Raw genomic sequence first — 11,752 nt, forward strand, 5'->3', positions numbered from 1 at the left:
GCTGTTTTTTATGGGCAATTTTTACGTCATTTTCCTTTAGCTCTTCTTTTTCTCTCCATAGTGTACCTATGTTTCTCTCTTTCTTTCATTCGCTCAAGCAGTCAAATGCGACGTAGATGCAGAACGAAGCAATTTTGAACTTGTCAATGCGCAATCTTCTTTGTATGATTTGTATGTGGTGGTGATTGGGATTCAAAGAGACCCGGTAGGGAAAATTAATCTTATACCTTGTTTATATCAACACAATAACTGTATGGTGCAAAACCGATTTTGCCTACCATATATTTTCTTAAAGCGTTTGTACTTGCAGTACTAGCCGTGTTTTTTTATACACGCGTATACGTTTACGTTTGCGCTTGAAAAAAAAAACGCCTATCTTCGCTTAGATATTGCTTAGGAGACCCATCTAGCGGCAGTGGTTAAATAACTAGCTACAGCCACAGGGTGTACCGAAAAGCGGAGACACAACCCTCTGATGGCCATAGGGTATAACATATAGCTAAATCAGTTGCGATGAATTGTGGACACACATAGAATACATAGAATTAGTGTAGAGGGTGAAACAAAGACACATATTTCAGTTACATCTGAGTATAATGCGTATTAAAATTTAGTAGGACAAATTTTATGCGCAGCAATTTCAGAGGTGTATTTATAGTTTGTCGCTTAGCAGTCCATATAAAGTTTAAGCGTATAGACGTTTACGTGTAAAAAAAAAAACACGGCTACTATAGAGTTATCAACGCAACGGTCCTCCAATAGATAAGTATGATTTTTTTTTTTATTAAACATTTTAAATTGTAAAATTTTTGCAATAAAATTTACATGACCTTTTCTTTACGATACGTAACTCAGTTTTCAAACCCCAAAGTATATTTAATGCAGTTGAAATAAAAAAAATTGTGCGAAGAAAGTTATTTTCAGTTCACATTGAATTCGAGAAGTATTAATACGATCGTTCTAACCGATATGAACTGCCGATTTAAAACGAAGCCAATTCGTACCGCTTCGTATTTTCAAAGCGACACTGTTTATACATGTGTTTTGACTGTTAGCGCATTGTATCAGAGCAACATTTGCGTAAGTATAAACATAGTATTATCATTCCGTTAGCGTTGATGTCTTGTGCGGGGCATAATTTCTTGCATCGGCACTTTAAAGTATATATTATCCCGTTTTAAAATAAAAAAGGGCAAAAGTCTAGAACAGGGGTCATCTGCTAATACTCATCCGCGTATTAACCTCGACAACAATAATCTGAGGTGGAAAAGAAAAATTGTATCTCTGTCCGAAGTTATTTGCAGCAATTTGGCAATTTTCATGTGATTGTTGTAATGTTGTTGTACACAGGAAATTTTGTGTGCAAAGGAATTTTTCACGGATTTAATTTTTTCCCACCCCATCGGTCGACCGATAGGGGTAATTTCTTATAAGCGCGGCCAAAGGCCTGTATGGGCCTGGGGAAGTTTTTCGTTAATATCCTTTGAAGAAGTGAAAATTTGTACTCTTCGCCTACGGATTATTACTGCTGATGTGGAGGCGCGTCGTTTGACACCTCTACCGATATTTTTACGCTCCCTGTTCTATTGTTTTACCTTAAAATGTTCATGGCGCACACCCTAATATTTGAACTGCAATATTCAACATCACCATGCGCCCGACTATGGTATGTGTTCCACACAAAGCTGCGCGTTGAGAAACACATGACCATTGTGAATGATGACAAAATGTGATCTCTTATCTGTCAACTGCCTGACAGGATGTTCAATATGGCTACTTTTCAGCGTTTTGACAGGCTGTTCAATATGGCCGCGCCTATATTCAGCGGGTGATAGAAAGAGATACAGAATGAGACAGCGATAGTCAAATACGAATCAGGTGATCCAATCACTTTGGAATTTTGACGTTTATGCAGAAGACATCACACTTTGTCATCATTCACAATGCACATGACTGTCAAACGAAAAGAGATTGACATTTCAAAATAGCAACAAAAAACTATAAAAAAAACTTTGACAAGTGTGAAAATTTATTAAAATTATTGGATTATTGGAAAATTGCATTTCCCAATTAAAATTAAAGAAATTAATAAATGTAAATAACTTCACATGCCTCGGAGCCGAATGAGTGAAGCAGAAGTACTTAAGTCGGAAGTAGCAGAAAAATATCCCTGTGAAAGTGAAAACCGAGTACAACTTTTATAAATTTCCACGTGATGTGGTGGAGGCGAGCGAAATCCAATAAAGAGATAGTGGATACCAATGTATGATTCAACTGGGTATTTACATTCACGCACATCTAAACATAAAAAAGAAATAATAACATACATATGTGCAATTTAAATAAATAAATAAGTGATGGCCGGCAGAATGCGTAATACAACAAAAGTTGAAGCACTTATTGAAAGTTGTCGAAGCGAAGGCAAATGGCAGCGAGTTATTGAATTGACAGAGGAACTCAAAACGGGATCGCCCAATAATGGTATGTTTGATAAATGCATATCTTGTATAATAATTTATTTAAAGAATTGGGGCAAATGAGAAACACATTTTTTCTGGGTAGGTATATTTATTTAAGTCTGGCAGTTTAATTATTGAGTGGGGGAGAAAAGACCTTGAAACTTGGTTTTAGTCAATAAAAAAATTTAACTTTCCTCATTTGCGCTAATTATAATGGATAATGTACAAAGCGAAAACTTTGTAAATGGCCGAGCTATTATGTCATCAAGCAAGTAAAGGCGACATAGTAAAATAAAAACGAAAAACATCGTTTTGTGATCGTTAAAGCGTCAGCAACATCAAAGATGACATACATATATGAATGTATAAAGAAAAAACATTAAAATATTACCACAATCAGTAAAAGTAAAAAGGATTAAACGGATTTTTAGTGCAAAATAAAACTTTATAGCCTCACAGCTGCTGAACCGAATTGTCACCTGCACCTACGAATCCTGGTACTAATATGAATCTATAATATATATAGTTAGCAGGCGATGATCTAGAATGTTCTGAAGGTCGGGCTATTACCATAATGATAATAGTTAAGGAATACCGCTATATCGAAACTTGGCGCTCTTCATCTAATTATTATGTTCATACGCATTACCAACCACATTCTGCAATTCACCGAAAATAACACAGTTATAACTTTCGAATGGGTTGCAGAAAGTACTGAAATATGCCTGTGATTAGGTCGTCATAGACGTTGCGTATCAATACTTTGCTCAATTTAATAGAGGAGAACACTCAAGAAAATCCATCACACTTCTTAAATTTTTGTTTGTTCTAAGGTTAATAGTAGAGTCGTTATAGCAGAGAAAAGGGTGGGTAACCTATTATAAATGAGAATTCTACAGCTTTTGACTGCAGTCCCTTACCTTTTTGAAATTTATTAAAGTAATATATAACATATTTCAAATGATATATACCCAATACCCGGATGCCAATTTCAGAACTTGGTCGGATTTTCGGAAAACTTGTTTTAGCTATTGAAAGTGTCCTTACCGATCAGATTTTTATTTACATTCTAATTCTTCTTCAAGATTGTCTTGCAAACTTTTTAATTGGGGAGGCGAAGCTCGAAAACTACCTCGAAGAAAATGCACCCATCGAAAGTAATTTTGCCAAAGCCAAAACTGGCCTGCAAGAAGCACGACGCTGTTTACAAATAGTCACTGGAGAAAATGGGCAAAAAGCAGGCATTGCATTGGATGCATATCTGCTGCTAGCCAAACTTTGCTACGCCTGTGGTGAATATGAGAAAAGTTTAGAAAATTTTGTTAAAGCTGAACTCAATACATTAGCGGAAAAGGAGTTGACGCTGTAAGTTAAAATAGACAAGAAAAATTAATATTTAGATGATTAATAGTTTTCTTTTTGCAATATTTTACAGACGTAGCTTAAAAATTTTAGCAGAATCCTATGCCATAAAAGGTCTGTGCTTGGAAAATCAAACCAGTAAACCGTCTTCAAAATTTAAAAAGGCGGAAAAGGAAGGAGAAATGGTAACTTCTTTGAATACATTAATTTTGTACAGATTTACATTTTCTTTTACCTCCAGATCACTTGTTTCGAGCGTGCCACGGATTTGGGACTGTTGTATTTGCAAGAGCAGGATATTGCTACATATTCCTCGGCAACTAATAGCGCAGCTAATGCAGGTTCTATGCTGGCCATAAATACCACAAGCAGTTTACAGTCATCTTTAGGTGGTAGTAGTTTAACCATATCCACGGCCATACCTGCCAATCCTGCACATGAACTTCATCGTCGCATGGGTGCCATACTCGAAACTGCGCTGCAACGTGCACCAATTGTACTAATCAAAGCTGGTAAATTGCAGGAGGCTATCGAATGCTATCGCGCTATGTTAAATGCAATTGAAACCAAAACAACCCAGTCATTACGCCTCACTTTAGCACGCCAATTAGCTGAGGTATTATTGCGAGGTGTGTCTGGAACTATTTATTCAGCTCCCTTCACTAAAAAGCCAACAGGACAGGCGCTCCGTTCGACAGCAACAAAACGTTTGTGGAAACCGCGTAAATATGCGGCTCGAAATCAGTTTACACCACGTAATCATCACGAGGAAACGCTTTTGTTATTACTCATATCTGAAGCCTTAGCAGTGCGCGATACAGTGCTATCACAAAGTCCAGAATTTCGTGTAGCACGTCAGCATGCTATGGGCAATGCTTCCGCAGTATATGATTTACTTACACTCGCAACAGTACGTTGGGGTTTGGTGAATATGTTGCAGGAATCTTTTGAGAAAGCGCTGAAATTCTCTTTTGGCGAACAACATATTTGGCGCCAATATGGTATTAGTTTAATGGCATGTGGCAAGCATGCACATGCGCTACGCGTACTACAAGAGTCCATGAAACTGACTCCAAGCGACCCGCTTCCATGTTTGCTTGCGGCGCGTTTGTGCTATGAATCGCTTGCCCAAATTAAAGAAGGACTTGACTTTTCACAGCAAGCGCTAAAGCGTGAAGGGAAAGGTAAGTAGCCGAAGATTTAAACATATTAAATCGATACTTATATTTAACGCAAAATTTCTAATTTAAAGCTTTACGTCCATCACGTAGTCAACTTTTTGTTGGCATTGGTTATCAACAATTGGCCATACTCACTACGCTCAAATCAGAGCGTGACGTGTACAATAAACAGGCATTAGAAGCACTTGAAAAGGCGGTACAAAATGATGGCAACGATCATCTTTGTGAATATTATCTTTCTTTACAATATGCTTTACTTGGAAATATTACTGAAGCTCTAACGCATGTACGTTTTGCATTGGCTTTACGCACCGAGCATGCGCCCAGTTTGCATTTATTCGCTTTGTTGTTAACGGCGTCGCGTAGGCCACGTGAAGCATTGGCTGTTGTTGAGGATGCAGTCGACGAATTTCCGGACAATTTGAATTTATTGCATGTTAAAGCCCACCTGCAACTGCATTTACAAGACGCCGAACTATCATTGGTATCAGTGCAAAAAATGTTGGCTGTTTGGCGTGAATTATATGAAGGACAAGTGAATCCGGAGGATGAAAAGCATTCGGATACGAAAAGTATTGTGGTACATGTAAATCAGACAGGTGTCTCATCACAAATGTCTGACAAGGATTCAAGTAAGTTTCGTAGAAAGTCAAAGGGTAAAGTTACAAAGAGAGACAAATAGTTGTATGCGTGTTATATCTACTTCATACAATTTTTTTATAACTTTTTCTTTCTGATAATATTTTTAACTATTACGCATCAATGTACATAAACTTGTAAGTGAATATGTTTTGTTAAACTTTGTATATTAGAAAATTCGCCTAAGCTTGCAAACCATTCACAATATGGCAAATCTGGTTGCGAGCGCTCCAATCTTAAACATATCTGCACAAGCCAAAAGCACAAGCATAAGCAAAGAAGAATTTTACTGTTATTTGGTATTCGCAAAATCAAAATTTGTTATTGGTAGTCCAATATTCATTCTCATATCGCTCCATCTTTCATAAACTATTTAAGTTTGTTTTTATGTTATTCTCAATTATGTAAATAAATATTTAAGTGAATATTTTATCATGAACAGATTCTGTCTATGCTGCTTCTTTGGCTGCAGTCTCTCGCGTGGAGCAGGCTTTGAGCGAAGCAGCTAGTTCGTTAAGCTCTTTTACGCCGCGACCTGGTCCACAACGTCCATGGATGATACAGATTAAGGTAACGCATAAACATATTATTTTAAATTTTAAAATATTTTTTCTCTTCACAGATTTGGCTGCTACTGGCCGATGTCTACCTAAATATCGAACAGCCACATGAAGCATTGAATTGCGTACAAGAGGCATCACAAATCTATCCTCTCTCACATCAAATTATGTTCATGGTAAAGCCAGCCACAAAATGTATTGGTACTAACCTTTCCAGACTTGGCATCATTCAGTTGTTAGGGTCTGTATGAATCTTACCTTTTTCATTTGCAATTAGAATAGGAGCTTTGATGTTATGGTATCTCGTCAAGCAAATAAGAGCTATATTCATATTCATGATTTACTCCCTCAACCATTATCCATTTTGGTTCTGTATGTAGTATGTGAAATATGTGTATGAAATATGTAATTTAAAGTCCCATCGTCTGAATCAGGCATGCTTAACGGTTGGTTGGTTAAGCATGCCTGGTCTGAATCATACAGACGAAAAAGATTATCAAAAAATTTTAAATAGTAATAAAATTATTTACGTGGACAAAATTAACGATATAAAAGGAAATGTAAAAAAATCGATTGTTTATTGATTTGTAGGCCTTAATACTAAAGTAGACCGCTATCGGCAGAGACCTTTTCAACTGATAATGTCGTTAATTCAACAACAACCTTTTCAAGTTAATCCTGTATATATCCAATACAATTTCTCAAACCATGTATCCTTAATATCTTTCAGCGCGGCCAAATTTACTTATATCTCGAGCAATGGAACGATGCTAAACAATGCTTTCTCAACGCTGTTGCAGCCAATCCCTATCATACGGAGGCATTGCGTGCACTCGGCGAAACACATCATGTACTTGGCGAACCACGGCTGGCTGAGAAAATGTTAAAAGATGCAGCGCGTTTAGATCCCAGCTGGCCGCAGATATGGTAAACTTTTGTCTTAAACAAGGATCATTTTAGACATAATTTAAATAAATAATAAATTGTTTGCATTTTTAGGTTCAGCTTGGGCAAGGTTATGGAAACCCTGGGCGATTATACTGCCTCTGCTGATTGTATGGCAACTGCGCTGCAACTAGAACCTTCATGTCCTGTACTTCCATTTACCTCAATACCATTGGCCTTCGATTGAGTAGAAGCAAAAGAGATGCGTGTCAAATGATGCTAGCAATTGGTTATGCCACTTTAGTGTACTAAGATATAATGAGTTTTTGTTAAAGCTGAAAGAAAATATATACATATAACGATAAGTTACATTGAAAAAGATAGGCACTTACCAAATTTAGTTTATAGCAGTGAAAATTTACTTCACAATTATCGTAATCGGTGTGTTTTATGTTTTATATATTAGCAAATGTTACACTAGTTAATTGTTGTTTAATATACACCGTTGATATTTTTATTGTTTCTTTTATCAAATTTTGTATACTAAATATTGTAAATGTGTAGCCATAATAAAATTAAAATATTTATTAATGAGGGCTAATAATGTAAAGATGTACTCAAAACTTTCAACACAATTTAAAAATATATGCCTATGGAAAATAAATGTATCAAGGCTCGTATTACAGCAAACAATACAAAGGATTTGATAAAGCAGAGCGAAAAAGAAATTTTGTATGGCCATCATTAGGGCTAGAGGAGCAATATTATCTCCGATGCAAAAGTATACCGAGAGTATTCTCTGTGAACATTTTTTTGTTCAAATCGAAATATGAGACTTTAGATACTATTTCATGACTTTTTCATACACTAATCTGTTAAACCGTCTCGACGAAACAACTTATTTTAATCATACTATTATGTACTCTCACAGATTTGAGAAAATTTACTTAATGAATTTAAATTTGTTACAAATAGTTAATGTATTCAATGTGTGTTTCAGTAATTTAAAGTTATACATTTACCTTAATACTATGTATGAAAACTATTATGTATATACACATGAATACATACTTATTAAGTATATAAATCTTTCGCGAGGATATATATATATATATCAATTATACAAAATGAATTATATAACTGAGAAAGATTATAGTTCTGATTTACCAATTTATAATCTTATTCCATTGTAATTCACTCATTAAACACATATGAATAATATCAATATTCCCTTAATAGACACATATGTTATATATGAATACAATTATACAATTATGAAACTATTAATACATTCATATAAAGTAAGTCGTAGAATTATATAAAGATAAACAGTATTAAAGTTGGTTATTGGTGTTTCTTTTCAAATTCATATTTTTAATTTTCGAGAAGTATATCAATTAGTATTTCATATTTTTTTCCTATATATAGTTCCTAATTCTACTAGCACTTTTGAAAACAATTTTACTCGAGTATTTAAAAATCTTAGGTCATATCTGGATTCAAAATTCAGAACTTTCAATCTTTATTGTAGTAATAAGAAATTCGTTCTTTTTGTGCAGTGCCGCACAAACTGGAAGAGGAAATTCTGATCCCTTCAGGGGTAAAACACACAGGCTCTCATTTCCTACTCTAGGCACCTTTTTTGGAGAGATATCGCTTAGCTCGTAATGAAATTTCCAATAACAAACTAAGGATCATCGTAAAATTGTTTACAGGTAGGTCCATCTATTCGACGGGGAATAAAATTAGAGAGTAAAGTTGTTCCAACAACTGTTTTCCTTACTCTTCTAAGAGAATTATTGGAAATTGTTTTCCAATTTTAGTTTAACTAAAAATTTATTGAACTGGGCTCAACTACGCACCCCTACATATATACAAAGTGCTTCCGTTGAATCCTTGACCGGATTTTAGTAGGAAAGCCTTGATTGTCTAGAATATAAAAGGGTAGTCCCAGAAGTGATCCAACTAATGATAGATTTTTCTCAGCTTGACACAATATGTCGTAACACCCCACAAAGTATATCTTTTATTTATATCTTAGGAAATATATCTTTATTGTATTGTTAAAATTCAGTTCATAAATTATTTGCCGCCTCCAGCATCTTCTCTTCCTCCAACTGCTGTTCAGCCAATTGTTCTAGATGCTTCAATTTCATATGCAACTTCCAATTCTGCATTTGTTCCTTATATGTGATATACATAGCAATTACTGCTTGTCCAGCCAATGCTGCACCCAACACTGGAAATATGGGACGCGCAAGTTTTCTCCATAATTTAAAAACCTCCAATGGTTCTTCTGTTATAGATGGCAACCGATATGTGAAATGGCGTGTGGCAAACATGGAAGCAGCAAATGGTGCCAATATTGTTGGGTAACAAACACCTAAAGCACCTTGAACTGCACCTGCACGTATCTGTAAGCAAAGCGGGCATCCGGTAAAATCATCCAATATGATAGACCGCTGCACAAAAAATTTATGCGCCATCATAGAAAACATAGTGGGAATAACAACGATGGGCAAATATGTAGATACTTTGCCATAATTGCCGAGCTTCAGCTTGTGGCGATAATGACTATTTATGTAAACACCAGCGGCCCCTGCCATAGCGCCGAGTATGCCAGGTCCAAATCGTAAGCTCCATACCTCCCAACGATTTTCCCATTTCGAAATGACTCCCCATTGGTAAGCTAATGCCTGCTCAGTACTAATAATAACTGCGTCTTTAGGTATATCGTCCTTATGGGCAAGTGAAAGCGCCATAAATGAGAAATGTAATAGAGATTACGTAGCCGTTGAAGTGCGCTGAAGCCAAAGTCAATAACCAATGTGATTTACATCTAGCAGCTGTTTTCTTCTACATCAGCTGTTCATAGTTTAAACTTGGTTTAAACCACTAAAACAAAATTTGTTTTGTAAAGGGCCAATTATTGGTAACTTATAACCATAAAACCATAACCAGATAAAACAGGTGATCGAACCTACCTTATGGAAATCAGTGTAATCTATTTATACGCCAACCCCATAACCATATCATACCCAACCAATTGGTTTTTGGTTTCCCGGCATATCCATAACCTAAAAATATTTGAGTTGGTGAATTTAATAACTTTTTGTAGATTTTATTCATTGTTTTGGATACGTTATGAGTCAGAGGCTTATTTTTTGTAGAAAATGTTTGTAATTTTTTGAGTTTTCTTCATATTTATGAAATTTTCACGATTTTTAGGTTAAGACATCATTAATCCATAACATTGGAGATGGTTATGGATATAGGTTTGGTTACGACTATGTCGTGAGGGTTAAGGAAATTTAATTGGCCGTTAAGGAAGTTTAATTATCCCTTAAAGAAAACGTTACATTTCGGTAGGCGAGCAAAAAAACAAAAGGAACGTTCCATTGAGTTGGCTGACGCTCAAATCTCATTGAAACGATCTGGATCAACTTAATGTGGTAGCACCAAAGAGGATAAATATTAGCCGTGTTTTTTAACACGCGCGTATACGTTTCGTTTGCGCGTGTTAAAAAACGCCTATCTTCGCTTAGATAATGCTTAGGAGACCCATCTAGCGGCTGTGGTAAAACAACTAGCTACAGCAACAGGGTGTACCGAAAAGCGGAGACGCAACGCTCTGATGGCCATAGGGTATAACATATAGCTGAATCAGTTGCGATGAATTGTGGACACACATATAATACATAGAATTAGTGTACAGGGTGAAACAAAGACACATATTTCAGTTACATCTGAGTATAATGCGTATTGAAATTTAGTAGGACAAAATTTATGCGCAGCAATTTCAGAGGTGTATTTATAGTTTGTCCCTTAGCAGTCAATATAAAGTTTAAGCGTAAACGGATATACGCGTGTTAAAAAACACGGCTATTATAAGAGCCACCAGTCTGCTACGAGTGGCGAGTAATTCGCTGGAAATTAAAAAAATTGATGCCTAATGTTTTCTGTGAGGGACATTTTCATTTGGTAGCACTAATATAAAACATCTGTTTTGTTGAAAATAAGAAGAAACGTACACAAAATCTGAAGATACTGATAGAATTATTAACATTTAAATAGTTTCGCACGCAAACAAATTATTTATTTTCCTTACATTTTACGCCTAGCGACCAACATTGCTGTACGCCTAGCTACATGAAACTTTCATACTTTGTCGCTTTCATGCAGCTGATGCCTCGTACGCAGCTCCCCATTCAAGTACATGTGTTCGACATCAAAGCGTACAGATTTCGCCTGCAGCGTCTAATACGCGTCTTTGAAACGTAGCCTCGTATGCACCTTGCCTTAAAGTACATGGCGCATATTCATAGTCGAAATAAAATAGGTCTTAAATTTAGTTGCAACTTTTTTGACAGATAGCTCATAGAAAATTCTGTCAAAAGGCTGCAACTAATTTTAAAACCTATTTTATTTTGACTATGATTATGCGCCCATATGTCATTATTAGCCGTGTTTTTTTTTTTTACACGCGTATACGTTTCGTTTGCGCGTGAAAAAAAAAACGCCTATCCTCTCTTAAATAATGCTTAGGAGACCCATCTAGCGGCTGTGGTTAAACAACTAGCTACAGTAACAGGGTGTACCGAAAAGCAGAGACACAACCCTCTGATGGCCATAGGATATAACATAAGCTGGAGACATTGGTGCTTTA

The 11,752-nt window shown here is 35.9% G+C and overlaps 2 protein-coding genes across 3 annotated transcripts; one reads left to right on the plus strand and one right to left on the minus strand.

Moving 5' to 3' along the window:
- The first annotated feature begins 1,941 nt into the window (after positions 1 to 1,941).
- Ttc7 (tetratricopeptide repeat domain 7) lies at positions 1,942 to 8,341 on the plus strand. Of its 2 annotated transcripts, none has more exons than XM_067770612.1 (9): positions 1,942 to 2,481; positions 3,545 to 3,824; positions 3,895 to 4,006; positions 4,063 to 5,005; positions 5,074 to 5,634; positions 6,114 to 6,211; positions 6,264 to 6,377; positions 6,932 to 7,128; positions 7,201 to 8,341. In XM_067770612.1, exons 1-9 carry the CDS (start codon positions 2,358 to 2,360, stop codon positions 7,331 to 7,333), a joined length of 2,562 nt encoding a protein of 853 aa, XP_067626713.1. In that variant the 5' UTR covers positions 1,942 to 2,357; the 3' UTR covers positions 7,334 to 8,341. The 2 variants fall into 2 exon arrangements, with proteins under 2 accessions (XP_067626713.1, XP_067626712.1); XM_067770611.1 differs by having other exon boundaries at positions 6,084 to 6,211; positions 7,201 to 8,339.
- Positions 8,342 to 9,062: 721 nt separating this feature from the next.
- On the minus strand, positions 9,063 to 9,907 carry LOC137243209 (uncharacterized). The gene has a single exon (XM_067770613.1). It carries the CDS (start codon positions 9,846 to 9,848, stop codon positions 9,162 to 9,164), a length of 687 nt encoding a protein of 228 aa, XP_067626714.1. The 5' UTR covers positions 9,849 to 9,907; the 3' UTR covers positions 9,063 to 9,161.
- Positions 9,908 to 11,752: the final 1,845 nt, after the last annotated feature.

Source organism: Eurosta solidaginis, chromosome 3 (assembly GCF_040869045.1).
Source record: "Eurosta solidaginis isolate ZX-2024a chromosome 3, ASM4086904v1, whole genome shotgun sequence".
Lineage (NCBI taxonomy): Eukaryota > Metazoa > Arthropoda > Insecta > Diptera > Tephritidae > Eurosta > Eurosta solidaginis.